This window comes from Calidris pugnax, unplaced genomic scaffold (genome assembly GCF_001431845.1).
Source record: "Calidris pugnax isolate Ruff unplaced genomic scaffold, ASM143184v1 scaffold89, whole genome shotgun sequence".
In the NCBI taxonomy this organism is placed as follows: domain Eukaryota; kingdom Metazoa; phylum Chordata; class Aves; order Charadriiformes; family Scolopacidae; genus Calidris; species Calidris pugnax.
In genome coordinates this window covers 3,686,099-3,706,518 of record NW_015090865.1, presented here as the reverse complement: position 1 = coordinate 3,706,518, position 20,420 = coordinate 3,686,099, and the positions used below count along the sequence as shown (strand labels likewise).

Here is a 20,420-nt window from a genome sequence, read left to right as displayed (position 1 = left end):
AGGACAATGGAATTCAGATTTCCACATTCCTTGCATGTGTTATGGCTAAGCATCTTTACATTTGGGATTCGTAAATGTATGAAATTGTTTTAATTTCTTTTCTCAGACCCAAATAATTATTATCACAGAAGAAATGAAATGACAACCACAGATAACCTTGACTTTAAGCATCACAACTACAAGGAAATGAGGCAGGTAGGCAGAGGCTGGTGTGCGACCTCGTGGATGGGTGCAGACTTTTGAGCTCTTATGAAATCTGAATTCTACCTCTTTAATATTATTAAATGTTATGTGCAAGAAACTAAAAATATTTTTCCCTGTCTGTTTTAATGTATCATTAAAACTGGTAATCTATTAAAATCCCCATGCCATCATTTTGCTTCCATATATGGAATGTTGCAGTGGTTTTTCCTTTCAGATTTGACCCTGAATTAGCCATCAGATTTCTCCTATATTTCAGTGGTCTTGGATAATCAGAATAAAATTAAGAAAAGTAAAATAAAGGATATTATAAAAGAATAAAAAAAAATCCTGTTAGTATAATTTTAAATCTACTAGCCTTTTTAACCTTGTTTCTTTAACTTCGAACGGGCAACCCTGTTGTTATTTTTGTTTTTGTTTTTAATTTTACTTCATACCACCACAGACACAGGTGTGGGTTGTGCTAAAGAAATATTTCTGCCTGCTTTCTCTTCAAATATAAAGATAATATGTTTGGACTTGAAGTGTGTGAATCATTTTCTGTGTGCTGAATTTTCAGTGTATTTATACTGCATGAATCACCATTCATTTTTATTGAGCAATTGTGTACTGAGTCACACATTTATTTCGGTAGAGATTTCGTGGCCTATATTTCTTAGCACAAAGATTAGACAAGTACAAACTCAATTGGCATAATTACTGTCAAGAACAATAAAATAAAGTGTATTTTAGATTCTCATTGCAGAAGGACAGGTTGGTCAGGTTAGAAATGTCTTTGGGGAAAGAAGTGCAGCTTTAAAACAAAATGTTCTTCCACTTCTCATAGAAGCAGAAAATTTGCTGCTCTGGCTGAGAGCTGGTCAGTTGTGAACTGTATTTGACTGTGCTCTCCCAAGTTCCAGTTTTCTGTGTGTCAAAATACTTAATTTATTTTGAGCATATTAGGTTGTAATAGGGTTTTGCTGCTGGTAGACAGAAGATTGTGGGTTGGGTAGCAATAAGTCTTAAATCCCCCGAACTGTTCTTCGAACTTAATAATTTCCTTCCTGAGTGTAAAACAGAACAATAATTATGAATTTCCAGAGTCAACGAACTTAATAATTTCCTTCCTGAGTGTAAAATAGAACAATAATTATCAATTTCCAGAGTCACCTTTTTTTTATTAAATACTGTGCACTATTGTCAGCTTTGTTAGGCTCTAGTAAGAAGTCTAGAGGTCCATATCTATTGGTAGTATTTTTGATTCATTATAAGCAGGTTGATCATGAAGATTTAAGGTGGTGTGTCTCAAAAAGTTAGCGATTAACTCATTTAAATCAAACACTAGAAACTATAAAACACTGTCCTCTGGCTTCTCATATATGTTTCACCTGGAATAGCAAATGATGACATACCCACTTATGTATGCCCAGAACATTAACAAAAGTTCCATGGAAATAGCTGGTTACCCATAATACCAGCAAACTGATGATCATGACAATGGCGAAAAAAAAGTAGATATGAAACTAGACAATACCCTGAAAGAGCATAACTGACTCTATTTTTTAGTGCTGAGTTGAAGAGTTTGGGTTTGCAATAGAAATTCTTTCTCAAATATATATGAAACTAATGTATGAGATGAACAAATGTACAAAAATAGCATCTTTTCAGTCTCTTTGCAACATGATTATAAATAGAAGTGAAGCCTTTTATGAGAGGAATTTTAATGATGCTCTTCCCAACGTGAATTGTGTTTCCACTTAGATTTGCTAAATGGTGGCATGGGAATCGGACATGTCTAATTATTGCATTTTTTAAATTATCAGTCATGTTATCATCCAATAGTGTTTCTAAATTAACAGTGTGAGCAAAGAGTTTTGTTATGCTACAGTATTTCTTCAATAATCTATGTGCCCCTGTTTATGAAAAGATTGTCTAATTAATAGTCCCTAGGGTTTCAAGTTACAGTAAAGTCTGTATTTCTTTAGTGTCTTGCAATAATAAAAAAAAATAGACAGATAAATTATTGTCATTTAAACCTGTTTGCAATAACTTCTAATTATTAACACACAAATTTTCAGTCTTGTTTGTAAATTTTAATATTAACCTGAAATGTCACAGTAGAGTGTTTGTGGCACACTTTAGACTCCAGATATCCTTACCTGGCTGACATCTGTGTAGCTTCATTGTTTTAAGCAGAACTATAGCTTGAACCATGACCTTCCCTATGCCCTTTAGTAAGCACTAAGGCTATTTGATTCTATTTTGACCATGTCATGCAGCATCTGCAGAAATAGTGAATAGAATGGAGTTTGATGGGAGGAATGTCTTCAGCCAGGCTGTTGGCATTTCCATTATTAATTCTAGTTTTTGCTGAAACTTGGTAAGCAAATTCTGAGGAATCTGTTATTTACTGAAGGAACATATCCTACTTATCCTGCTGTGTTTATAAAGTCATCCAGATTATGTCTATTTTGCTATTTGGGACACATCAGCACTGCCTTAACTAATGATTTTCCCATATAAGATTTCACATTTTAATACAAGAAGGGTGGGCTTGGTTTTGACTTCAGCACAGACAGGTGTAATCAGAATTCAGTGGGAAAATCATGTTTAAATGGATTATATCCTTCTCTGTTAATTTGTTCTGAATTAAGTTGTTGCTGCAGAGGGCAAAGAAGAGAAAAATATCCTTTACTGGGCAAAGTGTGTCTGTGGAAACCTGTAATGTATGTGCATTGCTGTGCCACTGACACCTGGGTCATCACAAGTCACTTAGCTATAATGAGTCACAAAGCATGTAGAAGAAAGTTTTAAGGTGTCTAATTACCTTCCAAAATGTGTTTTACTGCCTCTTGGTAGTATAGTAGTAATGTTTTTGTTGGTTTTATTCCTATTGGACTTATCCCTCAAGTCCTTAGTGTTGTGATAATGTTACAAACACATCTCATGTAAGAAAGACCTTGAACCTCACCTAGGCTGTGGTGTTTCAGCAGACAGTACTCACCTGGTTCCAGCTGAACAAACACTATTTTGTGTGATAGCAGAGCTGTAATCCATGAATAAGCATAAAGTTTTTACAACTAAGAAATAATCAGAAAGGAAAATGAAGAGGTTTTGCTACAACCACTTTGGAATGAAATAATTAATAGTTGATCTATTTTGATGCTGCGTTGTCTAACTAGCTGTCTTTTTTCTTGTTGGCAGTTGATGAAAACCGTGAATAAAATGTGCCCAAATATCACAAGAATTTACAATATTGGAAAAAGCAACCAAGGACTAAAGCTCTATGCTGTCGAGATTTCTGACAACCCAGGAGAACACGAAGTTGGTTAGGATTTAATCTAACTAAATCTGCTGAAGGCTGTTGGGATTTGGTTTTTTTTTTTAATCCTCATTCTCTGTATTGGCAGTAATTATCACTGATGGAATTATATTCGTGGCAGCAAAGATTTCAAATGTATGTGGGAGGAACTGTAGTGCTATATTTCTAAATTGGGAAGAGGAGGGTGAGCATAAATAGAAGGCATTTTGAATGTGGGATCAAATTCTTTAATGGTAATGAACTTTATTCCTTACAATAATAAAATAAAAGAGAATTTTAGTACTTGGGAATGGATTTTAGTCGTGGGGATTTATGTAGCTTTGGTAGAAATTTGCCTTTTCTGTATGGGGTGAATGCATTTCAAGCAAGGACAGGTAAAATCTCCCAAATAATCTTTTGTTGGTGAGTGTTGGGGTACAATTTCCTACAGTGATAAAATTCTAATCAGTTATGTACAGTCACTGACTGTTACCTTTTAAGAACCTTAGCACCTGTCCCAATGAACGACCAGCAATGTATTTTTTGTCTTATTTTTAGACTATCAGAACTTCTAAAATCTACCTTTAACATGCTGTCCCAATGAACGACCAGCAATGTATTTTTCTGTCTTATTTTTAGACTATCAGAAAGTTTAAAATCTACCTTTAACATAATGAAATTGTGAGTGTAATTAAAAACCTCTTTAATGAAATTTCAGTTTTGGAGGTTTTACACAGTGGCTTTAGATATCACCGATACACAAGCTTGTTCTTCTAAAATAACAACAGAAAGTCATTGTTTGTTTCTGTAAAGTTACATTTTTGCCTATAATTTGTTCAGTTAAGGCATTTCTTCAACTCTCCTTAAGTAATATGTTGCTGATGGACATCAATGAAATTTGCTACTCTGACTACACTTCTACCCCATGTATTTTCAACAGGTGAACCGGAATTTCGGTACATTGCAGGAGCTCATGGGAATGAGGTGCTTGGACGTGAGCTAATCCTTTTGTTAATGCAGTTCATGTGCCAGGAATACCTGGCTGGGAACCCCCGCATCGTACATCTCATCGAGGACACCAGGATCCACCTCCTGCCCTCGGTCAATCCGGATGGATATGACAAGGCATATAAGGCGGTAATCTGATTACGTATATATCAAGGAGTTATTTTAGTTGAATTACATTAATGAAATGCACTCCATTTGTCCTTATGTTTTTCAAAGGTGATATTTTACAAGCATTTAAAATAAACAAATTAAAAAATAAACACATCAAAGCAAATGGAAGTCACTGAAACCTCTTACCCAGAAAAAAGCTGAAAGAAACACTATTCTATGTGTCACTAGCTAGCAGGAAGATGTGTATGGAAAGGAAGGTCACTAAGACTGCCAGAACAAACCATACTGAGGTGTTTAGATCAATGGGAACACCATTATGGAAAATGGAAAATTCATGCAGTCTGTTTCTCACGAGAAACCAAGCTAAGCACGTGAAAATTTGCATTCCTCTGCAGCTGAAATTTAATAGTGTGTCCTTAAGGAAAGCACAGTGTGCTGGGCATCATAATAATTCAGTCTGGAAGAAGACAGACACCAGGAGGAAAAATTGCAGAGGTTGGTCAAACGCACTGGAAAATCTTCCAAGGCAGTCTGTCGAAGACTGGAATACAAAAGTCATGGTCATGGAAGGGAATATATGCCCTCTCCATTGGAACCCAGGGGAAAACCAGTCTTAAATAGAAATCTTGAAAAGAAAACAGAACATTTTGTCTAATCCCAAGTAATTTTTCATAAGTTTTGCTTCAGGTCATTGAAGATTTCATGCAAAATGGAAAAAAAAGCCAGTTATTAATTTCAGTTAATTAAATAATTTATCCTTCCAGTTCTTTGTATAGAACTATCTCTGACACATCCCCAGACACTTTTCTGGGGGCTCACAGGCTGTCATATCCTGAATGAAAATTTATCTCTTTTTTCCTTTTCTTTTGTTTTTTAAGGGTTCAGAATTAGGGGGCTGGTCTTTAGGACGATGGACTCAGGATGGCATTGACATCAACAATAATTTCCCTGATTTAAACTCTTTACTCTGGGAGTCAGAAGATCAGAAGAAGAGTAAAAGGAAAGTTCCAAACCACCACATCCCGATCCCCGACTGGTACCTGTCCGAAAATGCCACTGTGAGTAAGAACAGAGAGAGGGGAACACAAAGACTGGCTCAGGCTGAAAGAGTGAGCTTTCCAACATTCCTCAAGAAATTAGTAACTTGTAGGTGAAGTGACATACTTGGTCTAAGCTACCTGTTTAGGCTTGCTTCTTAGTCAATGGAAATAAAAATGCACCACAAAAGTACCATTCACCCCTGTATTTTGGGGGCAGTTCTCTTGGGAAGGGAACTGCTGCTTGGAGCATCCTTTTTCCCCTGGGCTATTGTGAGAACCTGGAGGACTTGATACTCAACTTTTAGGCAGCAACAGGTAGACAAAGAGAAACCCACTGAAGGGCTTGGTCCTGTGAATGGGGCTGCTCCCTACTTTTGCAGTGTAGATGAGCTCTTTGCCAACTCAGTCATTGCACAGAATTCTCCTGAGGTTTTCTTGATGTTCTCGTTTGAAATAACACAGCACACACTGAGGCATGTGCAAAACCAATGCAGTGGCTTATGCTAAAGTCATTTATTGCATTGCAGTGCCAAAAATTTAACTTATTTTTGCATGGCCTTTTAAATATAATGGCAACTATTTATAGTGGCTGCGATTCCCCCAGTTTGAGGGGAAGTCACTTAACTCTGGAGGTTCTGTGGGCTTTAGAGATATTTCTGTGTTTAAAATCCCTGATTTCAAAACCTCATTTCAGCCAATGGTGGTGGGAGCAGTGTCACAGTCTGATATCTCAGTTGGTTGCTGCTCCTGGCCTCACTCTACGTAGATGTTTCTGATGTATAAATTACAAACATTAGGTTTTTTTAGTTTTTATGGGTTGTCGGTGACCTCACAGGCAGGGCTGGCAGGTACCATCATTTAAACAAGCCCTTCTCCTCAGCCACAACTCTTGTGCTGGCTCCTCACTCCATGCTAAGAAGCTCACAGAAGGACTTTTGCATCTGGTCTGCCTTTGAAATGGGATGATAAAATTTCACAGGTTGGATCAAAAGCCGTTCTCTCTTTTTCTCCCAGGTGGCGGTTGAGACGCGGGCGATAATAGCATGGATGGAAAAAATTCCTTTTGTGCTGGGTGGCAATTTGCAGGGGGGAGAGCTGGTGGTGGCCTACCCCTACGACATGGTACGGTCAATGTGGAAAACCCAGGATTACACCCCTACCCCTGACGACCACGTCTTTCGCTGGCTTGCCTATTCCTACGCCTCCACACACCGCCTGATGACAGACGCGAGGAGGAGAGCATGTCACACAGAGGACTTCCAAAAGGAGGATGGCACTGTCAACGGAGCCTCCTGGCATACCGTGGCTGGAAGTAAGTGTTTGTAGAAGCTGCAATTAGCAATTACCTTGCTAAATATGCTAATGCCATCGCTGCCTGGTGTATGTTGCAGTAGCAGCGGTGGTAAAACATGAGCACCAAGAGGAGAATTTCCCTATCTGAACATCTGTTCACTGCATTTCATCAGGTATCAGAGGGCTGAGGGAGACTGTGTCACTAATACCTGGTGACCATTTTATTTACTACCAAGATTTCCAAAATTGAACGTGCAATACTTTAGTTTTATGAATTCTATACATTCAAGATGTTTTTTCAGGACAAAACCAACCCGGTCCAAACCGGTCTCCCTTCAACCCCGATGGAGTAGCAGTATTAAATGCCAGGCAGGCTGGCAGCAAAGTCTTGTGGCCTTTTTTTTTTTTTTCTTTTTTTTAAATTGGTTGGAACCAGAAGTGCTGAGGTCCCAACAGGCCAATTCCTGTTCTTCCCTCTGCCGTCAGAGTGGTTCCAAAGAATGTTTATCAATATGGTGATAGGTGCTTTATATATATAAATATAAATATATATATATATATTTTTATTGGGGGGAAATTTACTGGGGAGGAGCCTGTCAACCTTTGCTGTCTCAGAGGGTACCAGCAGAAAAATGGTGCCAAACAGTAGATGTACCCAGTGTCAGAGCTGAAGCAGCAACTCCCAAACTGGTCTGAGAGCCTGGCTCTGATAAAAAAATCATTATTTCATCCTCTTGCTCGCTGAACTCGGTGGCAGATCAGCCCCCACTCACATTCTCTTTGAGTTGTAAAAACATGCTGCAAAAGGCTGCTGCGTGCCTGCTACCATCCTATTTTAAAAATACACTTAATTACGCTTTAAACTTCGCATGGGCTCCGTGAGCATTTCTGCTGCCAGAATAAATTGCAGATTGCATCGTTCACCAGATGCCCAAGCCTGTCTCCCTGTCAAGGAGCACGAAGGGGAAGCCGTGTCCTGTAGTGCAGACAAAGCATTGATTTCCAGGAAAGCCCAATTAGAAACACATTTTTAACAGCAATAGGTGCGCTTATCTCCATGGGCGTACGCTTTGAGTGGGCTCAGAACAGGCTCTGTGCTCATTCATCACAGCTCTGCTCAAAATCTTTGGCTTTTTAGACCATATATTCTATGAAATTAAGAAATTAGCTGTGCATCTGCCATCACGTGAAAGACAGTAGGAACAACTACAGCAGTAATAGCAAACAGATACACGCGCAGACCACGTTTTATGGGAGCTGGCTCTTGTTTGTAACAGGTAGTTTCACTGCATAAACATTTCTAAATTTTGGACACAACTTTTATGGCTTTTACATTGGCCCGTGTGAAGTTAATGCTGGCCAGACTTTAAAGGCTAGAGCCAAGAAATAGCTTTTCAAATATTTTTTCAGGAGGTTAAAAAGTGTGGGGTTAATTCGGGGGGGGAAGATTGAACTGCTTAAATGCCTGACAATACATTTCTATGCATTTCTGCAAATGTTAAAAAAACCCCTCTGAATCCTAACTTGGACACTTAATTATCTAATTTATGAGGTTAATTTTCCCTAAGTGCTATAAGAAACATGATTATGAATCGATCCAGAAAAGATGATATTGGCTATGTCACAAACAGCTGTCACATAAGTTATGTTAAGTGACGATGTACAATATAGTTGTTGTTGAACAATATAGTTGAAGAGTATCTTGATTTCTTTGTAACAATTGCATCTTGGATTTGGTTCATCTGATTTTTTTTATTGCTTTATGATGTTTCTCATTATACTTTACATCCTGCTCCCCTCCATTATAATAAGACTTCCACTCTAAATAATTGCCATTATATTTAAAAGGCAAAAATAAAAATATTGCTCTTGCTTCCCATTTTTTCCACCTTGGACCCCAGACTAAGCCTCAAAAGGTGGGGTTTCCATTTGAGCTCAGCCTCCAGCCTGGAGGCAGGATGGTTTCAGACTTCTTATCTACCTAGACAAATGGAAGAGAGTGATTTGTATTGCAGAGATGTATGTGCAGACACATACATATGTATTGCAGCTGATCGTTAACCAATGGCACCTTGTGTTGTAAAAGGTTGTCCAAAAATGACTCTAGGTTTGGAGAGAGATTTCCTCTATGTTTTTTCACTCTATAATTCCATGATTATATAAACACAGCTTTATAGCTCGCTCCACTTTTTCTCTTATTTACCTTTTACATCAACATGTAACATTTTCTTCTCCAAAACTCCTGCTTGTTTAATGCTTGACCTGAGGGTGACACCCCAATATATTGGCTATAGAAAGCTGCCCCCTCATCCTTTGGTTTAGGTGTCATCTCCTTGCTGTACCCCACCTTGAAGCTGTCCATCCTTTCTCTCCTCAGCCTCCTGCTGCTGTTCCTTGCTGTGATCATCCATATGGACCTTTTGCTGTTCATGCCATGGGAAAAAGTATAAGGGATTTTTCTAATTCCTTTTGGGCACCAATGAGTCCATTGAGCAGTGTGTGCACCACAGAGATCTTGCACAGATATCAAACACCTCCGCGTGCCTTTGAAACCCAGCCATACCATTTCCTGCACATATTTTGGGCTGCAGTGAATGCAAGTTCTTCAGCCATTTCACATCTAACGTTTCTGCACTGGATGAACTGCACAAAGGCAAAGAACAGATGAATTTGATTTTATTTCCAGTGTTCTCAAAGCTGGATTTGCATCTTTCAGACACTACACAGAGAGTTGCTCTTGGCAACGTTAAGCCATTTTCTTAAATACATGTATTAAAACAGAGCAATTACTGTGTATTGCAAAACATTTCACAATAGATTAATCAGGATGCAATACTGTATGTGAGGGGAAAATAATTGTGGCTGTTTCTCAAACAGTGAGGAAGCACATTTATGCAGAGTAGCATATGCCACTGTCTGATATTTAGGCTTTCCCCATCGTCAAAAGTGAAAAGCTTGACATCTGTATTATATAATCTTCTTGCTCTGCATCCAAAAGGCACCGAGGGCTCGTTAAATACTTGACTACTGCTCTGTGGTAATTGAATAGGACCAGAGTTCTTTTAACTCTTTTCAATCAGAAGCAAGGAAGGAATTGAGGATGATGATGCTGGACTGACACGGTGGCCCATGCTGTCATGGTGCAGTCTTGTGTCCTCTGTTTTGAATGTGTTGATGGTCTTTAGAAAACCTTGTTTTTTAAAATGTATAGCTGTGATGTTACTTTGGTGCTTTATTATAGGAGACATGGCATTTCTAAAATGCTCTGCCAGACCTGCAGCTAGAAAAATACCCAGTTTGTGTTTAAAAAAAGTTATATTACTTTGCAGGAAATAATAAGATCTGATCAGTAGATTAATAGAGGATATAAAATTGTTTCTTTCTTTGCCTCCTATTGACAGGCATAAATGACTTCAGTTATCTGCACACAAACTGCTTTGAGCTGTCCATCTATGTGGGCTGTGACAAGTATCCCCACGAGAGCGAGCTGCCCGAAGAATGGGAAAACAACCGCGAGTCCCTGATTGTTTTCATGGAACAGGTATGTGACAGAAGAATAACTTCTGAATAACTCAATGACTCCTTTCGGATGGAAAGGGAGTTAAAGGTTTCTGATATTTTCCTTGCATCACTAATTACATGATTGTTGTTATTTGTGATAGAAACCTTACTATAAGCAGTACTGACATATCGCTTCAGCCAGGGTGTTTTAACTGAGGAGGACAAAATAATGAAGCTTGTTAAAATCTGCCATGAGTGCAGAGCTTGCTAGAAATGACTGCCAGGAAAAAAATACCCCTTAGGTCTGTTGCTTTATCTGTTTGTTTTATTTGTCTCTTGGATTTGATGCCTCAGGAATTCTAACAGAATTTGTAAGCCAGTTCAGAAGCAGCTAATGCCTGGAAGGCTGATACTGGGTTAATAATGATAGTTTAAAATTGCGTGAACCATAATGTAGAATAGAATACACTTAATTCACACATGGGACTAATGTTTTGTTGTGTCTTCCTAATGATAGTGCTGTTCATTGTTGTGTAATAGATATTTGTCTGTTCTCTCAATAGGTCCATCGGGGTATCAAAGGCATAGTGAAAGATGTGCACGGAAAGGGAATCCCAAATGCTGTTATTTCAGTGGAGGGTGTTAACCACGACATTCGCACAGGTAAAAAAACCCCAAAAAAGCAAAAAAAAAAAAAAAATATCAGTGCAGATGAACAGATTAATGGTTTAAAAGCAAAATACAGAACCTCATTGCAACTTCGAACTCTTTTCTGGGAAAAGCCAGCAGAGAGTCTACAATCCAAGCAGCGTGTCACATTTTTCCATGGTGCAGCTGCACAGACAAGAACAGAACTATGGCTTTCTTCTCTGCCCCTCTTCCTCTTTCCACCTTCTTTAAAATATTGAGCAACTAGCCTTTTGTCTGCCCAAAATCAATAGCCTGAGTAACGTTGTGTCTAAAGAACCTCATGTAAAGGTAGTGCAAATCTAACACAGAATAATTATAGCGCTGAAAAACAAGGGTGTAGGTAATGACTTGGTGGGTGAAGAGTGTTTTTTGGGCTATTAACAGTTATGGGACTGTGAATGTGTTGGAGATGTGATTTAGAGCCGGGTCCAGAGGAGGAACAGCTGTTGCAGGGAAGGGGGAGTTTCACAACCTGAAGAGTCTCCTGCAAAACATCACAGCTTTATAAAAGATCATTTAATGGGGCTCAGTGGAGACACTGCTTTGCACAGTTAAATCTCAGCCTGGAGAATTTCTTTTCAATATGTTTAGTTTTAAAAAAAACACACAAATGGCTATTTACCTTGTTAGCACAGTCTTGATCTACACCCCGACACAGATATGTATACTCAGAGTAAATTCTAAGCCTATTTAATGGGCTGGAAAATTGTTATGGCACTAAATAAAGAACAGCTTTAAATAGACACTAGCAATTACGAGATTAATAGTAATGCCTGAAAATTTTTGTTGGCAGATAGTGGGCAGGATAGTGTCCAACAGCCATTGTGTTATGTAGGGACTGTACCATGATTTAAGGCATGCAGTCACCTTAAATAGAGGAAGAACAGAGGGGATGTAGCAAGGAGAAGAGCCCATGGAAAGAAATACCCAAAGAAGATGCTCGCAGGAGTCTTTAGGGATTGCAGCAGAGCTGCCTGAGATGCCAAGTCCTGTTTGCAAGAGGTTAACAAGGTTTCTGTTGGATGTTTATGGAAAAGTAGCATCATGTTGAATAATCTGACAGATCACATTGTTGTGTACTCTAGGTTTGGTTCAATATTAGAACCAGGAATGCTAATGCTATGTATTTTTTACATCCTGGCTGGCATTCTGGGTTTCATTACCTGCCACTTTGACTTGCTACAATATGGCACTCTGAAATGTAAACCCATTTCAGGCTATGGAATATCAGAACTTTAGATAAGAGACTTCTAAATCTTTGTTTGCTGCAATAGGTGATCAATCTCCAGCTCTTGGTACACTGGATTGCCACATGAAAGAAAACCCAACAGTTTAAATGTGCATACAGAAAAGAGTCCTGGTGGAATATGTAATAACTGTGCAAGATCCTAGAATCCACTTTGCAACACTTGGGGAATCTTGCAGCTATTTAAACCCAAACCTAAAGCTTAGTTCTATGGCTCAAGGCCATCTGCAATTGTTAGTAAAAATTAAAGTACTTAAGAACTTTAGATAAGAGACTTCTAAATCTTTAACGTTTGCTGCAATAGGTGATCAATCTCCAGCTCTTGGTACACTGGATTGCCACATGAAAGAAAACCCAACAGTTTAAATGTGCATACAGAAAAGAGTCCTGGTGGAATATGTAATAACTGTGCAAGATCCTAGAATCCACTTTGCAACACTTGGGGAATCTTGCAGCTATTTAAACCCAAACCTAAAGCTTAGTTCTATGGCTCAAGGCCATCTGCAATTGTTAGTAAAAATTAAAGTACTTACTTCATTCTTTTTAATTCTTCTTTTTAATTCTTCTTTTTAATTCTTCTTTTTAATCAGGAATGTTTAAGCTGACACTCTGTTTGGGAATCACTTTATAGATGGGAACATAAAAGCTCTCTATCTTGTTTTATATTGTACAGATAACAATATATGTCTCATTAGTCTTTGAAACTAAAGAATTTGTGTTGGAGCCAAAAAGCTAAAATGACAAGTATAACTCCAGAGAAAGAACGCAAATTGTCAGCAGTCTTCTTTCATTTATAGCTTTATAAATGAAAAATGTACCCTTTTAAGCCTTTCAGTTACCTTGATATAAAAATAGGCCAAGCAGGAGAAAAATTATGGCCACTGTTCATTTAACTTTTGTTTAGAAGTGAGCTAGGCTATACAGTGTCTACTATTTCTTTGACACATTAACGTGGTTGACTACCCTGTAGAGACAGACAAAAGTTGTCTGTAAAGGTCTCTAATAACATTTACTTGTTTGAGAAAATTTCTCTGTTTCTTCCTCCTGGACAAAGAAGTGCGTGGAAAGCACTTCTTTTTTTACTTTCTCTTGGATGCACAATGTAACTTATGGGAAGAGAGGGTTGCTGACACTAAGCTAACAATATTAATAGGCTAATTTAAGTCATTGATTCTGAGAGTAAGAGCTTTGTGGAAAATTATTCCATTTTCTCTTGATGCAGATGTAACTATTGATTAAGGCTGAGTGATTACACATTACTACAGTTAGATGTGGACTGTGCTCTGTGAGATAACCTTTGGAAAAGTGTTCATCCATGGGATGACCAATGCACCTGGGCACCTTTTTTCCCCATGGTGCAAAGGCAATTTTGTGGGTTGCTTCCTGCAATTGCACATTTTGGAAATTGTCGTGGTTTTCTCAAATCTCGACGAAGAAATGTAGTTCCCTTCTAGTGAAACACTTCTGCATCACAGCCTGTACCAGAGTCCAAAGAAAGATTCACATTTCTTTGTGATTTTTGCAGAAAAGTAAAATTAATTTAATTTCAGAGAACGTTCAGTGACATTTTTATGAATATTTTGGTAAGTTTCATATGATTTCAGTATACATTACCAAACAAAACCCAAAGATTTTGAAGTAGCATTTAGTAATATTTAATCACATTAGTCTAAGCTAAGCATAGTTCTGGTATTAAAACTCTCCAACCTCATTCCTGGCTGCCTGATCAGTAGAGAAAAGTTGTTTTAGTTGTGACATGCACTGAGTGTGCAGTGCTATGGCAGCTTTCCTGAGTCTTTTTGTAGGTAACAGAGCATTAGGGTAGATTTTTATAATAAATTTTAATTAGTAAATATTTTTCATTTAAGTGTAAATATGACACTTGATTGTAACTAAGGTCTGTCCTATCAGGCTTAAAGAGTCTTCCCCTTAATTGAAGTATTTATGGAGTCATCTGCCGTTTAATTTATAATAATACTATCTTTGTATTTTTATGCATTGCCATTTTATCTAAGAAGACATGGCAATAATTTTCCAGACTCAATAGGTGGAGATAGATGTAGTCTGCCTCCAGCCTGCTCCCACTGGAGCCTATTCTTTTAGCAAACCTATTATTTACTAAATTTATCTGTATTTTTAGTTGTGTTTCTCTTGTCATCTGTTCTGAAATTTTTTACCTACTGCATTTAATCTGATTTTCAGAAAAAAACCCCAACATGTTTAGCCTGGTATTAAATTCTGGGCAATGACAGCTGACAAATATTAATGCCTACTTACTTGTAAATGGAAAGGAGGCGAAGTGCGTCCTGCTAATGGTTTAATGTCCAGCTTTGTAAGAATTTCCCAGTGGTGTGTGAGTGTGTAGATTTTTTTTCTGGCTTTGTGAGCAGGGTTGTGATGAACTGTGAGGAAAATGTGGGTCAGTTTTGAGGTCCAAAGGCTAAAGCCAACCCCCGAGCAGGGCTGCGTTCACAGCTATGCCTGGGGTGATACGAAGCCTTTTGCCAGCCCTGGAGAGTTGCCAGAAAATTTACAGCTCCAAATGAGTCCTTAGGGCTAAATTCAAGATACCTGGGCTTTGGTGAAGGTGCCGATGGACAGAATAGTAAGGGAGAAATGAATAAGAGCTTCTAAGAGAGTCCTTCATAAAAATGCCTGAGTACTGAGAAATAGAAAAGTCTTGATCATCACCCTGAGCAGGGTCAAACTTGCTGACAAAAAAAAACCCTGAGCAAGCTGCTGTGCACGAACTGACCTGATCGTGTCTGCTGTGTGCACACAATTTCACACTTGCCTTCAGAGACTGCAATATCAGGCTATAGTTGACATTGTTGTTTTGCTAACACTTCCTGTTTGAAAACATATTTTTTATTTTACCAACCCTTAAATTAAAACCCTATTTCTTTAAACAGCGTCTGGCTAGCCTGATCTTTTCCCAAGTATAATATGTTTATGCAAATCCTTTTTAGTTTTCGCAACACATTGCATGGCAAGCAACCCAAGGCTAGTGAGAGTAAGGCTGTCAGTTCTCATCAGTGCTAAAAAAGCCCAACCCCTCCTCGTACAAGAGATGATGCATTTCTATTTTTATATAGAATTGTGTATCTGAATATGCACTTTCATTCCACAGTGGGTTTTCCCAGGACAGAGCGCAAAACTGATTTTAGATATTAGTGTTTCACTTTTTTCAGTCCACAACGAAGCATATTTGTAAGTTAAAATAATATTTTAAAAGAAGTCTGAGACCATCCTTATGTACATATGAGTAATCAGAGATCATTTATGGGGGAAAAAAACCAAAGTCCTGATTCAACAAGATGTTAAAATACCTCTTGCCTTATGCGCGAGTAGTTTAGTTGATTACAGGAGCTCTGCTCATGCTTTTACAGGTAAATAAGTGGTTAAATACCCTGACGAACTGTAGTTTGTGGAAAAATTAGTGCAATAATACTCAATGTAAGATTTTATAGAAGGGGATATGAGTTAATATTATGCATTCAGTTGCTTTACAGGTCTCTCAGCCTTTCCTCATCAGAGAGGTTCTCCATTTCTGTGATCATCTGCGTAACCATCTGCTGGACTCTCTCCAGTAGTTCCTTGTCTGTCTTGAACTGGGGAGCGCAGAATATTGGAAAATTTGTTTGAGGTGTGTTTTCCTGCAGGTTTGGCAGGACAAGGAGGGGTACATATGATGTGGGGCAGCCTCACTGACACCCTCCTGGTGTGAGGATCAAGGGTTGCTCCCTGTGGTGTCATCTGTGTGGATCCATTTCTGTATTCTCATAAACACCACATTCTTCAAGGAGAAAGGCCCACTGTCCTGAAAACCATCTCTTTTCATCCCAGGAGCCGATGGGGATTACTGGCGTCTTCTCAACCCAGGGGAATATGTGGTGGGTGTGAAGGCAGAGGGCTACACCGCCGCTACCAAGACCTGCGAAGTGGGCTATGACATGGGAGCCACCCAGTGCGACTTCACCATCTCTAAAACCAACCTGGCAAGGATCAAGGAGATCATGAAGAAGTTTGGGAAGCAGCCCATCAGCATGTCCACGCGGCGGCTCCGGCAGAGGGCTCGGCAGTGGCGGCCGCAACGATAGGCCTCAGCCTGGTAGCCCAGGATGTCCACAAGCTCTGCTTCTCTCAGCCTGGCTGTAGTCGTAGTGAGAGTTACATAGCCCACCTCTTCATACATATTTCTCTGCTCGAGGCCTTTCTGTTAGTGGAGCTGGATGAATAGCGGAAGGTTTTCAGGTTTGGCAAAAAAAGTCAGAAACAGAATTCAAGTTGAACCAAAATAAGCCCTGGGTCGGGGGGAGAGGCAGGAAGAATGTAGAAAGATGTTTTGAGTTAACCTGGAACGAAATTTTTTGCTTGTTTTGGGTTATTTAATCCTTTGTAAATCTGTTTTCTTTAAAAATAGAAAAAAAGAAAAGGAAAAAAGAGAGATACTTATAAAGGAGAACTGTTGCTTTGAATGAAAAACATTGTTTCTAAAGTACAAAATTGGTATATTTTTGCAATTACAAAAAGTTTTGGCACTCTTTATGCTTTGTTCTCATATGGGAGGAAAGCTGAGACGGGTTAACTACTGCTGAATATTATTAAAATTTTTGTTAAGATTTCAGTCCCCATTTCCTTGAAAAGCCCCCCTGTTGACAAGCACCATATTATCTGGGGGAAATGTCTGAAGAGAATAACCCACCTGAGCATTCCTGCTTGGGTTGGTTATATTTAAGGATGTCTTGTGATTCCAGAGTTTAATGCCAGGAGTGTTTTCTCCTCTGGCTTTTTAAGGCCGTGTTTTCACTCCACAAACTAAACCTAATGAAAAGGGCATGGGATAAGGACCACTGCAGTGTTGTGGCACAGCACCCTGTCTCTAATTTGGGAGAAGAACTTGAAACTAAGCCTTTCTTGTGGATACAGCCAGTCATATTGCGTGTATGACAGGAGAGGCTTGGTCATTGATATGTGTGTAGTCCACAAATCCACTGATATCATCTTTTTTCTTGATTTTTGGCCTGCCTACAAGTGCTTTTTGTGCTCATGCACACCTTATGCCACTGTCTTCTATGACATGCAAGGGATTTTATATTCCTCTGCATGGTACGCTCATCTTGCCACTGCAGCTGCTGCTGCTTCTCTGGCCTTATGACTCTGTAGGAGCAGGGTTTGTTCTTCATTATTGGCTTTTAAGTTACCAAATTGTACAGCAGGATGGGATTGAGGTTCAAGAAAGATGCAGATCAGATCTAGGAAAGAATGAACTAAATAAACACTGGACAAAGTATCAGCTGGTAAAAATCAACTTTGCTCTCTTAGCTTCAATGTTATGACCTTAATTATAGCCAACAGAGGGTCAGCTGTATGATTGTAGCCAGTCAAGTGTCTGTGGTTAAATAAACATTTCGTAATATGCTTGGTAGAAAGAATACAGTACACACTTCCAAATGCAATTCTATTTAAAACATTTTGATTGCTATTATAGTTTTTGCCTATTTGATACGATTCTTGGAAAAGGCATTCACCAACATATTCAAAACTGAGGAAAAATAAAGTGCAAGTAGAAAACTTAGTGTTAAAATACCACGTACCATCTGTATTAAATCATTTTTTCTTGTCAACAAATCTTGTAAACATATAAGAGGCAAAAGATTGTGGAATGAATAATATAATCATGAACCCTTGTATAATAAATAGTCAAATTCTTAAATTTCTTTGACAATTCCAGCCCATGCTTGTTCTGCAGATACCATTAAATAACAGCAAGGTATCAAGGGCTCAAAGAAAATAGAGGAGTGCATACATAATTTTCTATAACTGAAATTATGGAACTCCAGCTCCCAGTCAGCATATTTAAATTAAGTAACAGAGGTAAACAAATGATCCAATCATTACATTAGCATTTGGAATTACATTTTACTCATTTCACTCTATTTATCACCCTTACAACGTTCTTTATGTCATAGATTTTTGTATAACAAATATAACAGCAACCTGTCAAGAACGGGTTTTGTCAACTGAGAAGGGATTAATGATGTCTTTGTGCAGGTAATGATGTGAAATAGTTTTGGAATATGGAGTTATGACAGCAGACAATTTGTCAGTAGTTTAATTTGGCTTGTTTATTGGCGTATGTAGATTTTGTTACCACCACAACAGATCAGGACCATACAGGATCTTTTTGTGTTATGAACTGATGGACTTTCTTAGGTGGCTTCTCTCTGGATTCCCATGAAGACTACCCAGTCATCTTTCCTGGGGGTGGTTGGCATGCACAGGTAAACAAGGACCTAACCAACCAAATTTAGATCACTCTGATAATCAGATTGAAGGTGGAAACCACTATCTTAGCCCTGGCAGGTCAGTTCTTTTTGCCTTGAAATGTTTTTTCAGGCCAGTTTGAGATTTACTTTACAAACCTAGAGGTCCCTATGCTTTGTTCTCAGGTATGAGGTTAACTCAATGAGAAGTTATTTTTTTATTTGATAGCAAGAAGTGGATTTGATGGGAAGTTCTTCAATGTCTATTAGCTGAAAAGAGATGGACTCTGATTGCTGAGGACCTGAGTAACATCAGATGCTGAAGACAGTGGCCTTGGTGCGCTTTACTGGTCATGACTAGTGCTTACACATACGTGGGCACAGCAGAACTATGACTAATGCAGGTGACCTTACTCCATTTTAGTCCAGGCATTACTAAATAAATGGCCTAATAGCTGTCAAGCGTACTTGTCTGTGCAATTATTTTTCGATTGTCCAGCACCTTTACAATGGAAAACACTCAAGTTAAAGGAATTTTACTAAAAACTTCAGATGTGTGAATATCTCGTGCTGAGATAAGGTGCTTATGCCTGCCCTGAATGTAACGATACTGACGTGATGTGTGCTCTATTTGCTGCTATAGTTATGCACTCGGGAGTTAAAATGTTCATTTTCTTTGCAGTACATAGTAGTGCTATTTAACCTTTAGACAGACCCAAACCAATAAATCTGGATACTGGTGTTTTCTGTTTATCTACCTTTTCCATGTCTTTAAAACAGGTAAGTTTTTCTAAACTCTGTGCTTTCAATCTCTTTTCCTCTTAGTGTTGTAGGAAAACAGGTAACCCTACAGAAACGACAGGAAATAAAACATGAGGATGGGTACGATCCTTTTATGATTCCAGACCCATTTTAACAGCTACTTGTACCAGGACTTTGCTATACTTTGTTCACCATTGATATAAAAGGAAAAAAAAATACAATCCCTTCCAAGTAATAAAGAAATTGAGCTGCACAATTTCACCCTCACAGCAAAGGTTAAACAAATAAAAGGTTAAAACAGGACATATTCCACTCTCCTTGATAGTACCTACCATCAGTCATCTGCTCCTGTGCACAGCCCTGACAATCATAAAATACAGTGGGAGCGGGCTGGCTTCTCCCTGAATATCTATGTCATGTTATCCAGCTATTCAATTTTTATCTGTTTAATTATCATATCCCAGTTTTTTCTCATCCTTCTTAGTAACTACAAGTACAGTAACCTCTCAAAGACAGATCTCAGTTTCTGCAAATAAGCTGGGAATGCTGAAGCCAATAAAACTGTATCTGCTAAAACTATACTTACTTACAGATGGTGGCATGAGCGTAGTGAATTTTGGCAATCTCTAACCCATGTTTAACCTGCTGGCACCAGAGGACTGTTGGGAGCATCTATCTATCCTTTTGACTAGCAGGTTGAGCTCTGTGTGGGTAAAACACATTGATAAAAGTGAATGTAAATTAAGTTATTGACTACGTTGATGAAGAAATGCAATTTTCTTGTTGGATATTTTAAGCCTGTCATGTATTTTCAGCTTCTGTCACCAATTACTTTTCCTTCTTTTATCCATGTATAGTTGTGGGTCTTTTTTTGTTTAACTTCAGCTCGTTATTTTCAGTGAATATGGGACATCTTCCCAAAGTGTGGATTTCAGCAGTCAGAGCGGGAGCGATGCAGCCAGATTCACTCTCCTCTTTTATTATGCTGTGGTAGGTGGTTGACCTTTTTGAGAAACACC

The 20,420-nt window shown here is 38.6% G+C and overlaps 1 protein-coding gene across 1 annotated transcript in view; it reads left to right on the top strand.

Annotated features, from left to right (window-relative positions):
* The window catches only part of CPXM2 (carboxypeptidase X (M14 family), member 2), a 75,539-nt gene extending 56,438 nt beyond the window's left edge, over positions 1-19,101 (top strand). The window contains exons 7-13 of the mRNA XM_014945198.1: positions 3,388-3,511; positions 4,425-4,621; positions 5,482-5,661; positions 6,658-6,955; positions 10,338-10,477; positions 11,001-11,100; positions 16,220-19,101. Coding sequence (XP_014800684.1) covers positions 3,388-3,511; positions 4,425-4,621; positions 5,482-5,661; positions 6,658-6,955; positions 10,338-10,477; positions 11,001-11,100; positions 16,220-16,473 — 1,293 coding nt within the window. The 3' untranslated portion in view covers positions 16,474-19,101. The remainder of the gene's footprint in view (positions 1-3,387; positions 3,512-4,424; positions 4,622-5,481; positions 5,662-6,657; positions 6,956-10,337; positions 10,478-11,000; positions 11,101-16,219) is intronic.
* The last annotated feature ends 1,319 nt before the right edge of the window (positions 19,102-20,420 follow it).